General features: G+C 56.3%; 1 protein-coding gene across 2 annotated transcripts; it reads left to right on the top strand.

Annotated features, from left to right (window-relative positions):
- Positions 1-19,312: 19,312 nt before the first annotated feature.
- HES4 (hes family bHLH transcription factor 4) lies at positions 19,313-21,236 on the top strand. 2 transcript variants are annotated; one of them, XM_054222719.1, is made up of 4 exons: positions 19,313-19,541; positions 19,716-19,811; positions 19,903-19,990; positions 20,241-21,236. In XM_054222719.1, exons 1-4 carry the CDS (start codon positions 19,431-19,433, stop codon positions 20,807-20,809), a joined length of 864 nt encoding a protein of 287 aa, XP_054078694.1. In that variant the 5' UTR covers positions 19,313-19,430; the 3' UTR covers positions 20,810-21,236. The 2 variants fall into 2 exon arrangements, with proteins under 2 accessions (XP_054078694.1, XP_054078693.1); XM_054222718.1 differs by having other exon boundaries at positions 19,313-19,616.
- Positions 21,237-22,460: the final 1,224 nt, after the last annotated feature.

Below are 22,460 nucleotides of genomic sequence, written 5' to 3'. Positions count from 1 at the left end.
CCTGGGAAAATAACCCAGGCCCAGGCTGGGGGCGGCCGGGGGCTGAAACAAGGGCTGCCCGGGAGCAATAATTGGGCTTTTCAGGCTCTCCCAGGAGAGCAGCCCCGGCCCCTCTTATTGCATTATTCCCCCAAAGATGACTTACTCAAGGAAGAGGCTGTTCAACACCCAGCCTCATCCATAGCAAAGCCAATAAATGAACCTCGCCCACCTATTCAGAGTTCTTTAAAAGGGGGATGTGGAGGAGGGGAAAAGGTAATTAAAAGACATCAAAGAGGTGGCAGGAAGAAAAAAGCCATTTTAAAGAGAAAAGAAGAGGGAAAACAACTATTCCTGATCAATACAATTACAGTGCTTCAGAGAGCTGCTTTAAAGCGCAAGCATCCCAGAGCCCAGCACCCGGCAGCTCAGCTGCATCCCTCTGCTGAGGACACACCGCGTTTCCAGCATCGCTCGGGATCCCGGGGCTGCGGGGTCTGTGTGAGCCCCGAGAGCTTTAAAAAGACCTCCAGTAAACGAGTGCCCTGAGGTTTCTGTCCCCAGCCGGTCACTTGGCAAGCTGAGGGAGCTTTTTAAATCTCAGCTTGGCTTCGCAGCCAGCGCTCAGCACCAGCTCCCCTCCTTTCGCGTCCCTGCACAGTTACGGTGGCAGGGACTGGAGCCAGCCTGCTGCAAGGCAGGCGAAGGTGGCTTTTGGCTTCCTAAGGATGAGAGGATGGCCAGCCCATTGAGACGTGGGGGACCAATTGGACCGAGAGCAAGGGGAAGAGCCGGAGAGAGCTGGGCTTGCTGGTCCCGTGGTTGCCGAAGGGAGCGGAGAGACACGGGACAGGGTGAGAAGGGAAGGTCTAAAGCTGTCGCTGCTGCCAGAGTCCTTCTGAAAGTGGCTTTCTGCTTCACGTGGGGCCAATTCCAGCAAAGCTGCTTTCTGCTGAAAAGCTCCTGCCCCAGGTTCCTGAGCACTTTGAGCTCATGCCTGTGCAGCAGTGCCTGACCCCAGCCTCCCTCGTACACATAGAACCATAGACTCATAGAATGGTTTGAGTTGGAAGGGACCTTAAAGACCATCCAGTGCCACCCCCTGCCCTGGGCAGGGACACCTCCCACCAGCCCAGGTTGCTCCAAGCCCCGTCCAACCTGGCCTTGAACCCCTCCAGGGATGGGGCAGCCACAGCTTCTCTGGGCAACCTGGGCCAGGGGCTCACCGCCCTCACAGCAAACAATTTCTTCCTAATATCCAAAATCCATCCAATCCATCCCCTGATATGCACGTGCCCCTGGAAGAATCTGAGAGGTGTCTCCGGCAGATGTCCTGCAGCTCATCACCTGACGCCTGGTGCCTCTTAAACCAGGGATGCTCAGAGGACAAATGTTCCGTTAATCCACAGGCAGCGGCGTGGAGCTTCAGAGGGCGAAACCTCCTATCTGGATGCAAAGCCCACCAGGGCTGGATTTACGTATCAGGTCAGACTGGATGGTTATACTTGTCCTTCAGGCTTTAAATCCATGATTTTTTTTAAAAAAAGCCAAGTAGAAAAGAGGAAAAGGCAAGAATTTATCTATAATAAATGTATACCCTTTTTCCTCATTAATGAAATCAGCATCTGGTCCCTATCCTGAAGACCGGCCGCCTCCTGTTACTTGGTTCCTCGCCCTCCGCCGCTCTCTCTCCCTCCCCTGCTCTTCTGTGTGTCTCCGTCTCCATCGCGCTCGCCCTGGGATTTTAATTACATTCATCTATTTCCACTCACTAGGTCTGTCACTTTCCAGCAGGACTGCTGTAATTATATTGTGGGAAGCACCGTTCCCTTTGCTGAAGCCTGAGCGGATTAAGGATCCTCCGCGCTTTTTCCCACCCCTCTCTGCCAGGTACCTGCACAAAGATGACAGATGGTCAGGGGCCATTTATTTCCCCTAATGAGCTGGTACAAAAAGGAGATGGCTCCCAAAACACATGTATATTTGCAGTTAACGAAAAATGTCCCAGGCTCCCAGGGCTTTGCCTGAAAGATGGGAAGGGTCTGAACCCGGGAAAGATGGAAAAAGGGGTTTTCAGGCGCGTCAGGAGGAGCCCAGCTCTGGGTTGAGCCCGGACCGCGGGAATGTGTCCTGCCCTGGGGTCTGTCCAGCACCAGCGTTACTCCAGCTCTTGGGGGCTAAGAAAACCTGACCCATAGAAGGGTGTGAAGCAAAAGGACAGGACAGGGAACTGCTGGAGAGGGGACAGCAAAGGGCTACCAAGATGCTGAGGGGACTGGAACACCTCTCTGATGAAGAAAGGCTGAGGGATTTGGGTCTCTTCAGTCTGGAAAAAAGACGGCTGAGGGGGGACCTTATCAGCGCTTATAAATACTTGAAGGGTGGGTGTCAGGAGGATGGGGCCAGGCTCTTCTCAGTGGTGCCCGAGACAGGACAAGAGGTAACGGGCACAAACTTGACCATGGGAAGTTCCACCTAAACATGAGGAGGAACTTCTTTGCTGTGAGGGTGGCAGAGCCCTGGCACAGGCTGCCCAGAGAGGTGGGGGAGTCTCCATCTCTGGAGACATTCCAACCCCGCCTGGATGCGTTCCTGTGCCACCTGCTGTGGGTGACCCTGCTCTGGCAGGGGGTGGGACGGGGTGATCTCCAGAGGTCCCTTCCAACCCCTACCATTCTGTGATTCCGTGATCCTGTGAAAAGCTCTGAACCCTGCCTGCACGCTGGGCTCCTCTTAAAAGCAAACCTTGTGTTCCTCTCAGGTGATAAGGAAGAGCTCTCTACCCTTATCTCCACACCCCTGTGGATGTGGGATGAGCTCTGGTGTGGTTTAGCTTTCCTGAGGACCATGAGACACGGGGTATGTTCCATGGTGGTCCAGCAGAAGCTAACACAAACATGAAACTTAGGCCGATGGGGATGAGAGGGGGCATCAGAGGATGTCAAAGGATGAAGGAGATAATTCCAAGCATAAGCATGTGCGGAGATTACAGGATGAAAAGCGAGGATGGCTGCCTATAGCCTGAGCTGATGTAAAGCACCAGAGCTTTGCAGGATCCGCGCAGATTTATGCCAGCTGAAAGCTTAGCCTCAGGAGCGGATTCAGTTTTAACCCTCTGGAAGCACGGCATTAGACTGCGAGGCACTGGAGAGAAGCGAGGCACCGTGTCCTCCCAGTCTGCTGTGGCTGGTGTCTTGACCCTAACCCAGCTGAAGCCTAACGGTGGTTTAAAACACATATATTGTCTTACGGAGACAAGGCCTGTCAGTGGTGGGGATGGAGGAGTTCCAACCCCGCACACGCTGGTTGCCCCATTTCACCCCCCGCTGCCAGTACAACCCAGTGCAGGTGTTGTCCCCCCCCGTCACTACCCAGCCAACCGCATTCACACCTGGACTCTGAGGTTCCATGTCTAAGTTGTCCTTCCCTTTGCCGTTGGGAGGAAAGAGAACCTCGATTGTCCCCTCGCTTGTCTGTGAGCACAGCAAGGAGGTGGCTGGGATCTCCCCTTCCCAGGCTGCCTGTGGGAAGGGAGGGAAAGCCGCCCAGGGAAAAGCTTTCCTGTTGCCTTCTACATGGCCGCCACTTAGCCCTGCTTTCAAGGTGTGCGTTGGACAGGCATTGCTTCCCCTGACTATTTCCCAGGGGAGAAAAAATAAATGAACCTAGAGTTTAAATTAAATCCCATCAATTGAAAAGTACTTGCAGGGCTGAACGTGTCTCTCCCAAGTGTCTCCAAGTTCTCCGAGCTCTACCGAAGCCCACAACGTGCAGGTGGAGCCAAGACCTCAACTTGCCTCTTCAACACGAGCCGTCAATGTGCGCTCACAGCCCAGAAACCCCCCCGCACCCTGGGCTGCATCCCCAGCAGCGTGGGCAGCAGGGCGAGGGGGGGATTCTGCCCCTCTGCTCCGCTCTGGGAGACCCCCCTGCAGTGCTGCCTCCAGCGCTGGGGCACCAACAGCAGAAGGACACGGAGCTGTTGGAGCAGGTCCAGAGGAGGCCCCAGAGATGCTGGGAGGGCTGGAGCCCCTCTGCTGTGAGGACAGGCTGAGAGACCTGGGGGGGTTCAGCCTGGAGAAGAGAAGGCTCCGGGGAGACCTTCCAGCCCCTTCCAGTCCCTAAAGGGGCTCCAGGAAAGCTGGGGAGGGACTCTGGATCAGGGAGGGGAGCCATAGGGCGAGGGGTGACAGTTTTAAGCTGAAAGATGGTCTTTAAGGTCTCTTCCAACTCAAACCATTCCATGATTCTATGAAGCCTTCCCATTTTTCTCTGGCCATGGCTTATATGGGAAATACAGGCTCCAGCTGCTCAGCATTTCCCACGGTGAAGGCAGGCACCAGGTTCTGGAAACTGATCTCCACATGCAACTTTTTCCTGGGACAAGAGTGTCCTTTGTGCCCCCAGATCTTTGGCCCCAGTCACGGAGAGATGCTCCAGGGAGTCGTGCAGCTGTGGCAGAAGCTGCCTCAAACATTTACCTCCAGCCTGTCTCCTCCGGGGATCTGCAAAAAAAGATCCCTGAAGCAGCAAGCCCGAAACCCGCTCCTGAGATAATGCTCGTTTGCTGCTTCTGTGGATTTTCAAGAGGCGGCACCTGTAAAATCGGCAGGATTCGGTGCTCCAAAGTTAACTCCGCGGCTGCTGCCAGCGATGCTGTCTTAGAGATGAAATGTGCTGGTAAAACCAAGGGTCTTGACCCGTGGCGGTAATTAAAGATCCCACAGCAGTTTTTGCAAGAGTAAGGGAACTAGGCCTGCTGTCCTGGCCAAAATCCAGCTTGGGTAATTATATTCACCCCCTCGACCCCAGCGGGCTGGGTCCGTGGCAGCTGTGACATGACATAGTGTGTGCTTGGGGCTTCAGAGCCCAGCGGGAGCACGGCTGGCCACAACTGGGGGGACCTGGGAGCAAGATAAAAGGTGAGTTGAGGGTATTCAGCACATAACCCTGCTGCTAGCTCATTAAAAGACAACATTTGCAGGTCCCCTTTAAACTGTTTATCCATTATTGAAAATACCATATGTTACATGTCCATGAAGATCAGCTTTCAGCCGCAAGATAAGCTGCCTCCATTTATTGTTCTTCCCTCTCTCCCTCCTCCCTCCCTCCCTCTGGGCTTTTAATTACATCCATCACCTCCCACCCCTCTGGTGGAGCTGCCTTCTTGTCTCATCAGCCCAGCGAGGGAACAAGGCCCATTTTTATTTTTTTTTTCTCTCGGAAGGGAGCAATTGTTTCGCTTCCCGCACACAAGTCCTAGAGCGAGAGACATTTAGCAGCCGCTGTGAAATTTCAGCCAGGATTGGAATTTATTTTAAGACGCCGGCCTTTAAATTTTTCATTAAACCTTTTCCCCCTGCGACACGGCAGGCTTCTGCGGGGACCAGGGGAACGTCGCGTTGATATGCCTGGCACGTCGGGGAGAGGAGGGAGGATTTCACACCACCATGGGCAATGGCTTCCCAGCGCGGTGCAAGGGCATGGAGCCATAGGACGAGGGGCAATGGTTTAAACTAGAGCAGGGCAGGTTTAGGTTAGACATTAGGAAGAAGGTATCTTCTGAAAGAGGGGAGATTTAGATTGGATCTCAGGAAGAAATTCTTCACTGTGAGGGTGGTGAGCCCCTGGCCCAGGTTGCCCAGAGAAGCTGTGGCTGCCCCATCCCTGGAGGGGTTCAAGGCCAGGTTGGACGGGGCTTGGAGCAACCTGGGCTGGTGGGAGGTGTCCCTGCCCAGGGCAGGGGCTGGCACTGGGTGATCTTCAAGGTCCCTTCCCACCCAAACCATTCTATGAGTCTATGGCTCATGGCCATGGTGTTAAGGACACAGAGGTGATGAGACAGGGCTGCGTTCTCAAGATGAAGTAGCATTTCCAAAGCGCTGCGTGCCTGACTTTGCAGCCTTGACCAAGTTCTCTCCTTTTGGCATGCAATAATTTTCTAGTAGCAGCTCTTCTAGATTATATTTTCCTGAATATGGCTGGAAAAAACCGCTGTGAGGGAGTGCAGGGTCTCTTGACTGCGCAATTTCATCAAACCAAAAGGAAAAGCCTGACCAACCCCCTGTTGGAAGTCTGCTGGCCCAAATTCGGCTGTTTCAAACCAGGGCCAGCAGGAGGTTGGGCTAATGAGTAAAATCTGAACATTCCTCAAATTTCCCATCCATCCTGAGGGAGGGGATGGGACACATGGACGGGACCGAACACCCCCCCCTCCACACAACCAACGGTCCCCATGGCCAAGGAGAGTGGTTTAAACGTAGCCCAGTCCCACCTACGCACCCAGAACGCGTTAATAGGGATTTAATTTCACTTGCAAACGAAGGGTGCCTTCCCCATGAAGCATCCCAGTTCGGAGCCGGCTTCCCACGTGCCATCCCGCACTTAACGAACCGATGCGCCCGCACCCAAGCGCTGGGCCAGGTTTTTGCAGGGCCGCAGGTTTCAGCTGCGAGCTGCCGTTGTGTTTCACGTACAGCAGCGAGGTGTATCATTAATTTATTAATTATTCACAGAGCGCCAGACGGGCACGCGGAAGATCAGAGAGGACGAGCTGGCTCCCAGCGAGCTCCCGGACTCTCCTTATGTCAAGACTCGCTCTTCAGTCACGGGCACGTTGTCACTGGCCACCTGCACGTGACGGGACAATCTTTGTTAAAATCCCAATTAGCAAATAATAAGGTAGGCACAAAACCTGACTCTCCCAAGCCAGACGGGCCCCTGCTTCCCTTTCTTTCCCCTTTTTTAAACAAAAAGCTTCCTGTCGTTAAAACTTCAGGGTAAGAACACGGCTTTGGGTGAGTCAGGGGGGGATGTCGGTGGGGACGAGACCCGCTGTGTGCCCCAAGCCCGAGGCCACAGCTCGCCCCATGGTAGCCCAGGGAGGCTCTGGGCTGACTGGCCAGCCCTGCAGTGGCCACCGGGACACTTGGCAAGAGCCTGGCAAGTGGCAGTCCCCCAGCATCCCTTTGAGCTGGCCAAATGGCCCTGGCATTCTCCAGAGGGGCTGGTTTTGTTCTCCATCCTGCAAAACGAAGAGGGTCGCTCAAAGGCTCTCAGCAGCCAGAGCGGTTTCCCTTTCATCGCTTGCTCCCAATCGCCATAAACCATTAATACCGGGCGATAAAGGGTGAGTACGGCAAACAGGCCAGACGGCAACCGCAGCCCTTTCATCCACGCGTAACCCGGAGGCTGCAGACTCCCTCCCCGTGATCCAGCCGGAGCAGCGACAAAGCTGTTTGGCCGGACACATCAGCAGGGACATGGCAAGGGATGGGAGGAGAAACCTTCCTGGGCAGTTCCGTATGGATGGGGAGGAGCGGTAGAGAAATGGGGGCGTCTCCAGAACACTTCAGGTTAGCCCTGGTCCAAGCACAGCACATCACCCCTTGGCTGGAGCTTCTTGGGGCCCCACAGATTAATTGTACCAGGATCACAGAATCACAGAATGGTGGGGGCTGGAAGGGACCTCTGGAGATCACCCAGTCCCACCCCCTGCCAGAGCAGGGTCACCCACAGCAGGTGGCACAGGAACGCGTCCAGGCGGGGTTGGAATGTCTCCAGAGACGGAGACTCCACCACCTCTCTAGGCAGCCTGTGCCAGGGCTCTGCCACCCTCACAGCAAAGAAGTTCCTCCTCATGTTGAGATGGAACTTCCCATGGTCAAGTTTGTGCCCGTTCCCTCTTGTCCTGTCTCCGGGCACCACTGACAAGAGCCTGGCCCCATCCTCCTGACACCCACCCTTCAAGTATTTATAAGTGTTGATAAGGCCCCCCCTCAGTCCTCTTTTTTCCAGACTGAGGAGACCCAAATCCCTCAGCCTTTCTTCATCAGAGAGGTGTTCCAGCCCCCTCAGCATCTTGGTAGCCCTTTGCTGTCCCCTCTCCAGCAGCTCCCTGTCCTTCTTGATCTGGGCTACTTGTCTCCGGATCTTGGCTACTTGTCTCCGGTTTTGTCCATTTTCCTTCCTTTTATGCCTCACACACATTGAGCAACCGGTTAGGTTAAGTGTAGGCTTAAGAATGCTTCCTTTGAATTCTATTTCCTGCAAAATACAAATCCTAGGCTCATTTTTCTCATTCCTTATTTTCAAGCAGGCTTTAATCCAGACATAATGTCTTGAGCAAGAAGAGCAGGCGGGAACCAGAATGAAAGTTAATCTTTCGCCTGTTGAGAGGAAGTTTGGAGCGTTCAGGTTCCAAGTACAGAGAGAAAAAGCTACGCGAGAAATTGTCTGGAGATGTGACATTGTCTGTGATGCTTCGGGGAGCAAACGCGTCCTAAGACCCTGAGCTGGCCAGGGACTACGGCTGTCACTGTTGGGTGACAGGGGCTGGGGTGTGCGCCAGATTGGGTGCCCCGTCTCTCCCGCCCAATTAAGACAACTCTTTTTGCCATTCAATGCAATTTTTAATATAAAGGCGACACCATGAAAAATTATGGTCTTCGTCCTGGAAGACAATCGGGTATTTTTCAGGGAGCTGTTTTGCTCATTGTGTGCATTGTAGAGGCTTCTTTGCTCGTTTTTAAGTGGGGCAAGTTTTATCAAAGACATGAAATGACTCTAAGTCACAGTGACAATGGCGGGGGGATGAAGTCACAACGTTAATCTTCTCTGTGCCACTCTAAAGAAGTGGAAACTTCCACTGAATGCCATGAAATCCTCCCCACAATGAAGTTGTTCAGACATGCCAATCACAAACTCACAACAACTACAGGAGAGAAAAGTTCTTCTGGGAAGGAAAAGGTCTGGCGTGGTGCTAAGAAGAGGATCCCTAGATGTTGAAACGGGTGCCTGGATGGGGTTGTTTTGCCAGGCACAAGCGCCAGCACATACCTGTAGCGCAACGGGAGGTGGGGAGGAGAGTTTGGGCTCCCTGCTTTTCCCGGCTTTGCGGGATGCCCCATTCCTGCGCCCGCAGGGATGCACGGGGAGATGGGCCCTGCACCCACCAGCCGGGTCGGACTGGATCCTGGTGGTGCCCCCTTCTCCCTTCACAGGATCACGCAAAATGACAGGGGTTAGAAGCGACCTCTGCAGCCACTACGGCTGCTGAAGCACCGGCCTCCGGGTGCTGCATCGGGGCTGGCTGTGGCGCTGCATCGGGATGGCTGCGGCGCTGCATTGGGATGGCTGCGGCGCTGCATTGGGATGGCTGCAGCACTGCATCAGGGCTGGCTGCGGCACTGCATTGGGATGGCTGCGGCGCTGCATTGGGATGGCCGCAGTGCTGCATTGGGATGGCTGCAGTGCTGCATCGGGGCTGGTTGCGGTGCTGCACTGGGATGGCTGCGGCGCTGCATGGGGCTGGCTGCGGTGCTGCATCAGGGCTGGCTGCAATGCTGCATCGGGCTGGCTGCGGCGCTGCATCGGGATGGCTGCGGCGCTGCATCGGGATGGCTGCGGCACCGCATTGGGATGGCTGCGGCGCTGCATTGGGATGGCTGCAGTGCTGCATCGGGGCTGGTTGCGGTGCTGCACTGGGATGGCTGCGGCGCTGCATCGGGGCTGGCTGCGGCGCTGCATTGGGGCTGGCTGCAGCACTGCATCGGGATGGCTGCGGTGCTGCATCGGGGTGGCTGCGGCGCTGCATCGGGGTGGCTGCAGCACTGCATCGGGCTGGCTGCAGCGCTGCATTGGGATGGCTGCGGCACTGCATTGGGATGGCTGCGGCACTGCATTGGGGTGGCTGCGGCACTGTATCAGGAGTGGCAGGGCGGGGGGTAATTTCGGGTGACACCCCCCCTTAGGCCACCCCATCCTCCCTCTGACAGCAGAGGACCCTGCGCCGGTGGCTCCGGTGGGACGGGATCAGGCTCCCAAACCTGCGCTGGTGGCTTCAGTGGGACAGGATCAGGCTCCTGAAGCGCAGGGAGAAGGTCAATCCACAGCAGCATCCCAAAAACGGCAGCGAGGAACTTCCCATCGGGATCGGGAATAGCCGTGCAGGAAGGTCCCAAATACAACCTTTTCCTGGCGCCTGCCAAAAAGCAAAGCGGCACGAACACCCAGGACCGTAAAAACCCCTCAAGAAGCTGTCGCTTTGTTTTCTGCCTTCTGCCGAGCTCCTGGGGGGTTTGTTGGAGGGGAAGGGTGGGCTGGGCAAAGAACGAGCCACCAAAGCGTGTGTCGGAGAACCCGGAGAACTTCAGAGGAAACCGGCTTGATTTCATTAGCCTTGTAAACAAGGTGGACTTTTTCAAAATATTTATTTTGGGAAGCAAATGAAATGTTCCAGCTCTTTGGGAATTCAATTCTCCCTTTCGGCGGGCGCTGGTTCAGGGCTCCCAATGCATCAGTGCACGGCTTTAAAGGCATTTCTCCCCTCTTTTGGATTAGTGACCCATTCTAACAGGTCTTCATTGACGGGGAGCGTGGGTCTCTCAAAGAGTCCATTGGATACAGCTTACAAAAGAGTTTAGCCGGAGATGAAGAGTTTACAAAAAGTTTGTAGGAAACCGTGGAGTCCTTTTAAAAGAGAATAAACTGCCACTGCTGTGTCTGGGTTGAGTTAATCTGATTAGGCCAAGCTCATCAACAGGCCCACTGAAAAGAATGAGGCGGGGGGAGGCGGGGGGCGGGGGGGGGGGGAGCAAGCTGTGGATGGGCCCAGGAAAAAAAAAACTGGGGACCTTTTTACCAGAGAAGTCAAACAAAACCCATTGTCGCTGAGCATGCTTGCCTACAGATGGCAAAATGACAAATCTTTTCAAAGGCAAAGCAAATATAATTGATGGCTTTTTTTTTTTTTTTCTTCCCCCCCCCCCCCCCCCCCCCCCCCCCAGGTATGGGAACGAACACTTAATGAGATTAAGGGAAACTAAAATGAAAGGGGGTGGGAAATGCCGCAGATACTTGTCCTGGTTGTTTGGATGGCATAGGCCTGTGGAGTTTACCTACTCTACATAAGACCTTGAGAAAAAAAGGACCCTACCGGCTATCCTTTCTTTTTTTAGGATTCTCTCCTTTTTTAGGAAGTGGTCACGTATCATTCCCCCCACGCTTAATTAATGCTTGTGGCTCTTCCAAACTCTAGGAGACAGCAGCACCCAGCCAAGGAGAGGAGGAGCAGCCCGATGGGACAACACACCTTCCCCGGGAGAGCTGGAGCCCTTGGGAGATGCTGCCATCCCTCCAGCCCCACCACCTCTGCCTCTGCCCCGGGCTGCGGAATTCCTCCTCTTCCTCCTGCTTTAGCCCAGGCAGCCCCAGCCGGAGCAGAGGGAAGCGATGCAGCCCCCGTCCCGATGGCGTTCAGCAGCTCTTTTCTCCCCAGAAAAGCAGAGAACCAGCAAAAGGGCAGGTTTTCAGGACTCTGCACCGAACCTGAGGCAGGTCCTGGTGGAGCTGCTCTGAGTCACCCACTTCTGCTCTCCATCGGGCACCCTCCCGCCGGGGCACTTCGCCCCTGGCAGCGTCCTGACCCCGTTTGGCTTTGCCCAACGCAGGGCTACCATGCGCCGGCAATGCCCCAGGACCCGACAAGCAGCCCAAAGCCCCGGTGGGCTCGGTACTGGCACGGTGCCGCATCCCCACCTTCGGCTGGAACCTTCATCCCCTCCCAGGAGGAAAGGGACTGGGCAGGGTCAGGCACCCCCGGCAGAGAAAAGGGGCGATGGCATCATCACACCCGCTCGTGTGGGGATGTTTGTCGCAGGCAAAATAAAAAGCCTAATGTAAAGTCCTGCCAGAAAGTTCCATCACCGCCATTACCTTCTCAGGAGATATTTTAGGCTCTATATTTAGAGCAGCTCGAGCTGCACTTGGGTTTAACATAGGCAGCTCCTTAGCCAATATAATTAAGAACAGTATCAGTGGAAGGCATGTAAGGAGATTTTCTCCCCAAGGCCACCTAATACAGATGTAATTGACTCTATTTTCTGCTTTCTGCACACAGATTGCCGCAACTCAGCCCCTATTATCCGTCAACAAATGAACAGGATCCAGTGAAAGGGACCTCTTCAACCAGGACCGGCTTGAGAGAATGGAGCACTGGGCTGTGTTAAATCTGGACACAACGCGGCTTCGTTCCCTTCCTTTTTATCTCTGCCGCCTTTTCAAGATGTTTTCCAGTTAAGGGTAAGTCAGCAAATATGTGTTTGGGCAAAGCGTTGGCACTTGCTAAAGAAGAGAACATCTGTCTCAATCAGCTGGTCTATTCTATGGCTGCGGCTCCACGGAGGCTCTCAGCGCTGAAAAGACAAAACCGGGGCAATATCTTCAGAAAGAGGTGGTTGGGTTTTTTTTTGTGGCTGCGGTTGCAATTTTCTTTTGCAAAAATTTCCCAGGGCGGGGCGGGAGGAAGGGAGGTGAGAAAAGAAATTAAAACCCATTCGCTTCCCTGCAAAAGAGCCCAGGAAAAAAATAAAAAAAATATAAAAAAAAAAAAATCTCCATTTCTAATGTTGCAAAATTCCTCCCGCCTTCCCGGCGTTGCCTTCCTGCAGCCCGTTCTGCAGCCCTGAAAAGGATGCCCTTAATAGCAGCGGGCGCAATGGTTTATTGGGAATGATGGTTTATCAGCGCAGAGATGGTAATTTTCTTAGAAATATCTTCGCGTTCGGCTGAAAGAGGCCTGACGTTCCCTCGGAGGGGAAGAATGCCTGGGGTTTATTCTAATTTGTGCACAAAACGAGGACGCGGCCCGAGCGGTCAGCACGTGTCGGATGCCGGGAATGTGCCAGGCTCCGTGCTGGAAGCGGACGGGAATCCCGGAGCGTGAAACCAAAGCAAACGGGGAAAACAGGGAAACCCTTTTGTGACACCTCCAGACACAGCCAAGGAAGAGCCGTTGCCTCACTGGACCCTGCCTCGAAGCCCTTTTCCGTCCCTGGGCTTGTTTTTTGGGGGGATTATTTTTCCAAGTCATCCGACGCTGATAATTAATTTCAGCTGATTAGAGCGGCAAGCTCCAGAGGGACAAAAGAGGCCGTGCTAGGTTTGAAAAGGATGCTCGGGGCAGGCGGCTGTACTGTAATTTGTTACACATTATAGTCCGCTAAAGAACCTCCTCGCAATCTGCCAGGCCTTAATGTCTTAATTTCTCCTCCAGCATTCCCTTTGACACACTATCCAAAGTGATGGATGGCGGCCGAGGGAGGATTGCACGGGATCAAGCCAAGGGAAATCCAGGAGGGATTACAGCCCAATCCCTGGGCAAACAGGGGCTGGAGTGGCTGGAGACAACCACAGCTGTGGGCCCCACAATTCCCAGAACAAACAGCGCCCGGGGGACACGGCACGGCCAAGGGGCGCAGGCAGGCAGGGCTCGGGAAGGAGACAAAACCTGCATTCAGCCCCCCCTTGGGACTTTTGATGAGCTTTTTTCCCCCCCTCGGCTGCAAGCTTTTGAGTCGCGCTTCGAAATTTTAGGAGGCTGGCTGTAATCAAATTGGGTTTAGCGATCAAAGAGAGCTGGAGATGCAGGGAATATCCGGGCTGGGCAAGGACAAGTGGGGACCGCCACGAGCACTTTGTCCTCTTCTGTTCTCTCTCATCTCCCCAAACACCGATATTAGGATTAATAACCTGTCTCACGTTGCCAGTCTTCAGGCCGAAAGAGCCTTTAAGCTGGTGTTTTGGTTTTTTTGTTTTTTTTTTTTTATAAAAAAACAACACAACATGTATGAACAGGATGGTTTTTTAAGGGATCAAGATTAAATATATAGGCCATGCCCACAGAGGAATCACGGAGACTTTTCACATAAGGCTTAAGAAGGAAAATCCCAGGTTTCCTCCATCCAGAGACAGTTTAAGGCTTTCACTTTCCCAGTGCGTGTTCAGGACTGGGTGCCGGTGACACAAACAGTAAACCCCAAATTATTCCAAGCCGGAGTAGTACTAACTGCAAGTGAATAATTGCCCGTGAGTAGTGTTAAATGCAAGAGAATAATTGCGATTCCAGTTGCACTGGAATTCGCCCATCGTGCTTTTTTGTTTCTTTGGCATCTCCTAGGGACCTCGCTCGTGAACCACGTCGCGACAGAACAGGACGTAAACAAAATGTGCCTGACCTGTGGTGGAGAAAAGCCATTGGGAGGAAGACTCTGCCCACCCTCTGCTCAGCACCACTCTCTGTCCTGGTGTCCCACCAGCCCCAAGTGTCTCTGACATCCCACAGGCAGCCGAAACCCCCAGGGATTTGGCACCGTCTGGCCAAACCTGATGGGCTCTTGCACATCTCCCCCAGGCACAAAGCCAGGCTGGGTGGCGAATGGCTGGAGAGCAGCCCTGCCGAGAAGGACCTGGGGGTGTTGGTGGATGAGAAGCTCCACACGAGCCGTCAATGTGCGCTCACAGCCCAGAAACCCCCCGTACCCTGGGCTGCATCCCCAGCAGCGTGGGCAGCAGGGCGAGGGGAGGGATTCTGCCCCTCTGCTCCGCTCTGGGAGACCCCCCTGCAGTGCTGCCTCCAGCCCTGGGGCACCAACAGCAGAAGGACACGGAGCTGTTGGAGCGGGGCCGGAGGAGGCCACGGAGATGATCAAAGGGCTGGAGCCCCTCTGCCGGGAGGACAGGCTGAGAGACCTGGGGGGGTTCAGCCTGGAGAAGAGAAGGCTCCGGGGAGACCTTCCAGCCCCTTCCAGTCCCTAAAGGGGCTCCAGGAAAGCTGGGGAGGGACTCTGGAGCAGGGAGGGGAGCCATGGGGCGAGGGGTGACAGTTTTAACCTGAAAGAGGGGAGATTGAGATGAGATCTGAGGAAGAAATTCTTGGCTCTGAGGGTGGTGAGCCCCTGGCCCAGGTTGCCCAGAGAAGCTGTGGCTGCCCCGTCCCTGGAGGGGTTCAAGGCCAGGTTGGACGGGGCTTGGAGCAACCTGGGCTGGTGGGAGGTGTCCCTGCCCAGGGCAGGGGGTGGCACTGGATGGTCTTTAAGGTCCCTTCCAACCCAAACTGTTCTATGATTCCATGATCTCCTGAAGGTGAAGCCAGCTGCAAACAGGACACTCGATTGCTCCTCACCCCCTGGGCAGTTTCTGTGCTCCTTAGACCATGGCTGAGGCCGGGGGGGTGTGGGGGGGTAGTTTTCCAGTCCCTGTGTGCTCTCTGCCGGCCCGGGAGCCTGCCCCGGGGGTGGGAAGCTGGGAGCAGGAGCAGCTGGACGCAGCCGTGCACTTCCATCTCTCTCGTCCATGCAGAACACTGGGGCAGCAGAGGGGAAGGTGTTGGTGTCCCATCCTGTCACCATTGTGCAGGCTAAATAGCCACCAAAGGGACGTCAAATACTGCTGGGAAATATCCCTACGTCCTTTAACAGCCCTTCCTCGAGGGACGGACGGATTACAAAGCAGGGGGGGCAGGACAGAGCCTTACATTGCACCCACAGGGTCCAGTCAATGAACCAGTTCAGCCACTGGGCAGCTGAGCGTTACTGGGCATTGCGAAAACAGGGTCCCAAACCGCGACTGGGTTTTCCTCACAGTTCCAGGAGGGGTTTGGAGTCGGCCTCTGGCTCAGGTTTGGAGCTGCAACACGATCGAAATGGGGGCCGAGGGCAGGAACGAGACTCGGTGCCGAAACAACAGCATAAATGTGATAAATGTGCGACGACAAATGCCCGTCCCGGGGTAAGGGGGAATTCTGGCTTAATCTGAAGTTACTTAAGGAAATGCGAGTCTCCCCCCCCAGATTTCACTGACCTTTGAAACCTGAACACGGTCGGAATTCGAGGAGAAAGGCTGTGCATTATGTCAGAGGTTTAGAACGACAAAAATTCTCCCAACTTGTCCCATGGAGAAGAATTCTCTCCGGGGAGGAGCACAGTCAATAATCACTGCTCCCAGCCTGGGAATTGCACCACTTGATGTACGTTCTGTTGAAAAACTTGCTCATTTAATGTGTTGTTTTTTTTTTTTTCTCCTCACTGTAATCATGGAATTAATGCATTCCGAATGAACCGTCAAAGGAGGGACGCTATTTTTGTTATTAGTTATTTCCTCACAGGGTTCTTCCACGGGGAAGGGAGATTGCACAAAGGGCTGTTGTTCTGCCTTTTATTGGTCTCGTAAGGAACCAGATCCCTCAACCTTTCCAATGAGACTTATAAAGCAAACATTTATTATCCTTCATTAAGGATACGCACCTCCGTGCGCTTTTTCCAAAGGAATAGGCTGGACTTTGCGGCCATTTAGAGAAGTCGCGCTTACCCAGAAAAACAACAAATTCCCCCCCACTGCCCCCAAATCCCAATTCAGCCAGGAATTGCTGTTTGTGTGCTGAGGCGGGTGCCGGGTGCGATGGAGGAAAAGGAGCCAGAAATCAATGTATTCCCTGAGATCCTTTGATGTCTGCAGGAAGATGCTGCTGCTTCAGACGGCACGTCCTTACTCGCCTGCGTTTTGCAGCCTGGATGCGCCAAATCACCTGAAATTGCACCCGAAATGAAACCAAAGGCCCAGAATGTGACACAGCGACGAGAAGGGAAATGTTTCCCGGAGTTTTCCCTTCTTTTTTTCATTTCTTTCCTTCTCTTTGGCCTCCAGCACCCCTCATAGCCGTGCCACAGCACGCGGCACTGCCTGCAAGGCCCACGGAGGGCTAGCCCCTCCAGGGAGGTTGCTTGCCAAGAAGCCACTGGCCTCCTCCTGCTCCACTGCGGGAGATGGGAATTGGGGACACATTCCAGGGGCTCATCCTGCTTCTGGCGTCCCTTTGCGAGGTGTAGGTGACAAACCCCAAGGATGGAGGGTCTCTCCCGCTGCCTGACACCTCCATCTCTGGCCGGTCCCTCCCGCAGCTCTGCAGCCCCAGGACCTGGGGCAAGGCTGAGGCCGGCAAACTCGTCACACTTGTGCTTTCAGCCCAGAAAAAAAGGCTCTTTGGAAGTGCGCTCGCAGCAGGGTGCGGCCACCCCAGCTTGGGGTGCCCTGGGGCGGCAGCAGCAGCAGCAGGTGGGTAAGAAGGTGGCACTCCCGAAGGTGGCCCTGTCACCGTCCCCCTCAGCCCAGCGCAGCAGCGGCCGCACCAGGAAAACCCGCAAATCCCAGCCCCGGCTGCAGAAACGGTTAAAGGCAAACGGGAATGATTCATCGGAGCAAATGAAAAGCAAAGCACGAAGATGGGGTGGGGGGTGGGGGGGCAACAATAGGGATTAAAAGTAGTAGGTGGATCCGTTCTCCTCCAAAAAATTCTCCCCCCAAATTAAGCCACGTCGCACTCGGTTTTCCGGGGGGCGGCGGTGGGGGGGGGGGGGAATCGAATGCGTTCTCATGCCGGAGTTTTCTAAAATTTTACCAAACGACTTCTTTCTCCCCGCTTCAGGATGAGGAAGAAAAAGGTAAAAAGAAAAAATAAAATAGGCATCATGGGTTTCAAGTCAAGATATCATCCGGAATTTCAGATGTTGGCCTACGGCAGGCTAATACCCAATTTATGATTATTAAAAGATTTAAGCCCGCAGCACAGAGATTTAATCCATCCTCTAAAAAGGGCCTTAAATAGGCAGGGTTTGAAATTAGCCAGGAGCTGGAAGAGCTGCTTAACGATCCCCGTCCCGCGCTCAATGAAGTTATTATTTGGGTGCAGAAGTGAGGGATTCGGGGCTGTGCCCAAGGTGGGGGGGACCCCAGCCCGACCCCACGGCACCGGGACCCCCCCGCAGCTACCGAGGGCTCGGTGCCCGGGGTGGCGGCCGCGATGTCCCCAACCCCTCGTCCCGGTCACGGAAGGGTTGGGGCTCGTGTCCCGGCTCGGACACACCGTGCCACCCAAGGGACCCCCCGGGGTCTGTCTTGGGGGGGGGGGGGGGGGGGACACGGACACGACATGGGGACGAAAAGGAGGGACGTCTTGCACCTTGCATGACGTCACGCTCTCATTACGGTTTAATGTCCCTTAACGAGGAACAGCAGCGCAGCGGTGTGCGAGGCCGACTGTCCCCTTGCGGGGGCACGGCGGGGACACCGGGGGGTGACGCTCACCGCCAAACACCACCACCGCCCCCCCCCGCTCCCCGTCCCGCCGTGGGGGGGGGAACCCACCCACCCGGTCAACGCATCCACAGGGACAGGCAGGGACCCTCCTCCCCCGGGGGCGGGGGGGTGTGTGTGTGACAGAAAGGGGGTGTCACAAGACCCCACGGGGGTCCTGCCCTTCCCGGCCCGTCCCCGTGGGAAGGCGCTGGGGGCTGCGGTCCGCCCCCCTCCCCGTCCCCCCCCGCGCACCGGCGGGTCGCCGAACACCCGGCGTAGCTTCCCCCCCCCCCCCCCCTCAACGCCGCATTTGATCCCTCCCGCCGCCGCGCAGTGGGAAGGGGGGGAATGTGTGCTTCCCGGGGACCGAACGGGGGGGACGGGACCGGAGGAAGGGGGGGCTGTGTACTTCCCGGGGACCGGAGCGGGGGGGGACCGGGGTGGCGGTGGGGTGTATGCTTCCCGGGGACCAGAGATGGGGGACACCTGGGGGGGTGTGTGTTTCCCGGGGACCAGAGCGGGGGGGGGCACCGGGGGGGGGTGGGGTGGGGTGTTTCCCGGGGACGGGAACGGACACCCTGGGGGGGGTGTACTTCCCGGTGACCGGAGGGGGGGGACGACAGCTGGGGGGTGTGTTTCCCGGGGACCGGAGCGGGGGGACACCTGGGGGGCTGTGTTTCCCGGGGACGGGGAGGGGGGGAGCGACGGACACCTGGGGGGTTGTGTTTCCCGGGGACCGGAGGAGGGGGACACCTGGGGGGGGGGGGGGGGGGGTGTGCTTCCAGGGGACCGGAGGGGCGTGTGTGTGCGCGCTTCCCGGGGACCGGAGGTGTGCGGGGGGGGTGCATTACCCGGGGGACCGGCGGGCGGTGGCGGTGCTCCCCGGTGACCGGAGCGGGGTGTGTGCGTTTCCCGAGCCGGGGGGAGGCGGGCAGCACGCCCGAGCGTCGGCCCGATGCCCCCGGCGCGGCGGGGGCGGGGTTTTCCCATGGCCGCCCCGAGCGGCGGCGGCGGCGGCGGCGGCGGCGGCGGCGGCAGCCGGGGGAGCGCTCCGGCACGTGCTCCGGCGGGGGGGGGGGCCGGGGGAACGCGTCCCGGGGGCGGAGGCACGAGCGCCGCCGCCCGCCTGATTGACAGCGGGGGCGGCCGGCAGCCAATGGGCGGCCTCGCGTGCCGCGCCAGCCGCCGCCGCCGCCGCCGCCTCCCCCGGGGCGCCCCCCCTCCTCTTCCCCACGTGGCCGGCCGGGGGGGGGGGGGGGGGGAGTGGGGTGGGCGTGGCCGGCGGTGGGCCGGCGGACCAATGGGCGAGCGGGCGGCGCGCAGGGCGGGCGCTGATTGGTGGGCGGGAGTGTGGGAACGGCCGCGGCGGCGGTTTCACACGAATGGGGAGCCGCCGGCGGGTATAAAAGGGCGGGGGGGCGCCGGCCGCCACCACTGCCGGCCCCGCCGCCGCCGCCGACACACGCGCGATCCCGCAGCCGCACGCGCCCCGTTTCCCGCCCGCTAGCCGCACGCGCCCCGTCCCGTCCCCGTTTCCCGCCATGCCCGCCGACACGGGCATGGAGAAACCCACCGCCTCGCCCATCGCCGGGGCGCCGGCCAGCGCCAGCCACACGCCGGATAAACCCCGGAGCGCCAGCGAGCACCGGAAGGTAAATGGAGGGTGCTGCCGGTCCGGGCGCAGCGACGGCGGCGCTGGATGGCGGCGAGCCCGCGGCCGTGCTGAGGTCGGTGTCGGAGCCGGGGTGGTGGTTGATGGTGGGGGGGACGCACACGCGGGAGCGGGCCCGCTCGGGGGGTGCTGACCGGCTCCGCTTTTCCCGCAGTCCTCCAAACCCATCATGGAGAAGCGGCGCCGGGCGCGGATCAACGAGAGCCTGGGGCAGCTGAAGACCCTCATCCTGGACGCGCTGAAGAAGGATGTAAGTGGGGATGGAGCGGCGGGAGGGGGGCGGTGGGAAGGGACACCGAGCGGCGCCGGGCAGCCCTGATGGCGCCGTTCTCCTCCTGCAGAGCTCCCGGCACTCCAAGCTGGAGAAGGCGGACATCCTAGAGATGACCGTCAAGCACCTGCGAAACCTGCAGCGGGCGCAGATGACGGGTAAGTGGGTCCTGTCTGCCCCGGAGGGGAGGGGGGTGGTGGTGGGGGGGCTCCGGGCTGGGGACAGGGGACCGAGGCCAGGTTGGATGGAGCTTCGAGCAGCCTGGTCTAGTGGGAGGTGTCCCTGCCCATGGTGGGGGGGGGGGTTGGAACGAGATGGTCTTTATTAAGGTCCCTTCCAACCCAAACCGTGCTGGGATTCTATGATGGGGGTCCTGCCGCTCACCCGCCGCCCCCTCTGCTCCTCCAGCTGCGCTCAGCGCCGACCCCACCGTCCTCGGCAAGTACCGGGCAGGATTCAACGAGTGCATGAACGAGGTGACGCGGTTCCTCTCCACCTGCGAAGGGGTGAACACCGACGTCCGTACCCGCCTCCTCAGCCACCTCTCGGCTTGTTTGGGCCAGATCGTGGCCATGAACTACCCGCCGCCGCCGCCGTCCAGCCAGCCCGCACATCTGGCGCAGCAGCCTCTGCATGTCCAGCTGCCCCCCGCCGCGGCCGTGCCCTGCAAACTGAACCCTGCCGAAACCCTGTCCCCCAAAGTCTATGGCGGCTTCCAGCTCGTCCCCGCTACCGACGGCCAGTTTGCTTTTCTCATCCCGAACCCGGCCTTCCCTCCCAGCTCCGGACCCGTTATTCCCCTCTATGCCAATGCCAACGTCCCGGTGTCGGCAGGCAGCGGCTCGGGGAACGCGGCCGCCACCCCATCGGCATCCCCGGTGCAGGGGTTGACATCATTTGGGGGCAGCATTGTTCCAGCATCCCAGGCGGGGAGTCCCATCGGAGAGCGCAGTGAATCGGTGTGGAGGCCTTGGTGACTTGCCTAAAATGATTCCTTCCCCCCCCCACAACCCCAAAAAAAACCAGCCCTCTTCTGTTGGCTCCGTTGTATGGAGCCCTGTTATGTTTTGGGGGTTGTTTTTTTTTTTTTTTTAAGCAGATTTAAACAGAAAGGAAAAAAAGGACCTCGCTATGAACGTGCTATTTATTATTTTCAGAGATTGGGATCTCGACTTGTATTTTTACTCCTTTAAAATGCCTTTATTTGAGATACTTTTTTTTAAAGAAAAAAAATAAATGAGAAATAGTTTTGTAACAAATATTCAAAAGTATAATGCCAAAGTTGTTTGTATCCCGTTTGTCTGTGTGTGTGTGCGTGCCTGTGTTGAAGACTTCTGAAAAAAAAAAAAGGAAAAAAAAAAAAACTAATGCAGGTGTTTAAATAAATAAACTCTTTGAAATAGATTTATTTTTTTCCCCCCCTTCCTTTCATTTTGCTGGGTGAGAGTGGGCAGGGACAAGCTCATCCTGTGTGTGCAACCCCCTCAAAAAAGTAGGAGCGGACTTTATGGCCTTAAATAAGGCTGTTGGAAGGGATTCCTGAGAAAAAGAGGTGGGGGGGACGGGAAGGTGATGAGGTTAAGGGGGGATCTGGCAATGTTGAATGTCTCCTGAGCTTTGCAAATGTTTTGTTCCAAGCAGAAGAAAAAGATTCCTAAAAAAAGAAAAAAAAATCTGCTCCTGGAATCTGAGGAAAAGGTGTGCTACCTGCTCAGAACTCCTGAAATAACTCCTCTCTGCTCTTAGATTTCATTCCTTACCCCCTTGCTGTAGGGATCTTGCGTTGGTGGGGGTGGGCGGTCGGCGCAAAAGTTACTATCTCGCCTACAAAAGAGGCAAGAGAGTCTGTCCCTATTGTGAGGAGGGTAATTAGAAGGTATAAAGGGTCTCATCGAGTATGCAGCGGGCTCTTTGGGAAGTTGGGAACCCTATTGAAACGCCTGGGAACTCGGAGCTGAGGGTTAATGTGTGTCTTTTTTTTTCTCGCCACTCTCATTGACAGGGCCAGATAGACTCTGATACTCAATGCTGTTGTAAATTCAATTGCCTGGCCTCACAATGCCTACCTCATAAAAGAGAATAACTCGGGGTTGTGGCTTTTTTTTTTCTCTTTTTTTTTTTTTTTTTTTTTTTCTCTAGCAAGCAAGGGAACTGAGGAAAAGACAGTTTTGCCACCCATTCTGACTCACCCCCAGCACTTGAATCCTGGCCAAGTGGAAGCAATTGCAGCCTCACACACAGAGAATTAACCACTTCCAATTGTCACCAATTAATAAGGCCGTGGTGTGGAGAAAGACCATTAAGAGTGAGTGCAGGGTATGGAAGGGAAAGCTTTGTGTGCTTTGCTCCAAATTTATGAGGTGGGGCTCTCCTGTAATCTTGGAGAGCAAAGCCAACAGATGACATGTGTGCATGCCAAAGCCACGTCCAGAGGCAGAACCCATCTTGGCTGGGCTTCCTCCATCCTCCAGCCCATGGGATCTCCGTAGGAAAAGCCAATTCTCCTGCTCCCAACCCCCGAGACCTCGTTTTTTTCCTGGCAATTGGGCAAGGTGGGCTGGGTCGTGGTGGGACCGGCAGCTCGGAGACTGGCTCGATGTTGGCAGAACATCCAATTAATTCAACGGG

The sequence above is a fragment of the Rissa tridactyla genome, chromosome 16 (genome assembly GCF_028500815.1).
Source record: "Rissa tridactyla isolate bRisTri1 chromosome 16, bRisTri1.patW.cur.20221130, whole genome shotgun sequence".
Taxonomy (NCBI): domain Eukaryota; kingdom Metazoa; phylum Chordata; class Aves; order Charadriiformes; family Laridae; genus Rissa; species Rissa tridactyla.
This window is presented reverse-complemented; position numbering and strand designations above follow the sequence as displayed.

Bases quoted from the DNA above. Each gene is read 5' to 3' on its own strand.
- HES4 (XM_054222718.1), top strand. From the start codon at position 19,431: ATGCCCGCCGACACGGGCATGGAGAAACCCACCGCCTCGCCCATCGCC. The intron at 19,812-19,902 runs GTAAGTGGGGAT...CTCCTCCTGCAG, and splicing joins TGGACGCGCTGAAGAAGGAT to AGCTCCCGGCACTCCAAGCT. The intron at 19,991-20,240 runs GTAAGTGGGTCC...CTGCTCCTCCAG, and splicing joins GCAGCGGGCGCAGATGACGG to CTGCGCTCAGCGCCGACCCC.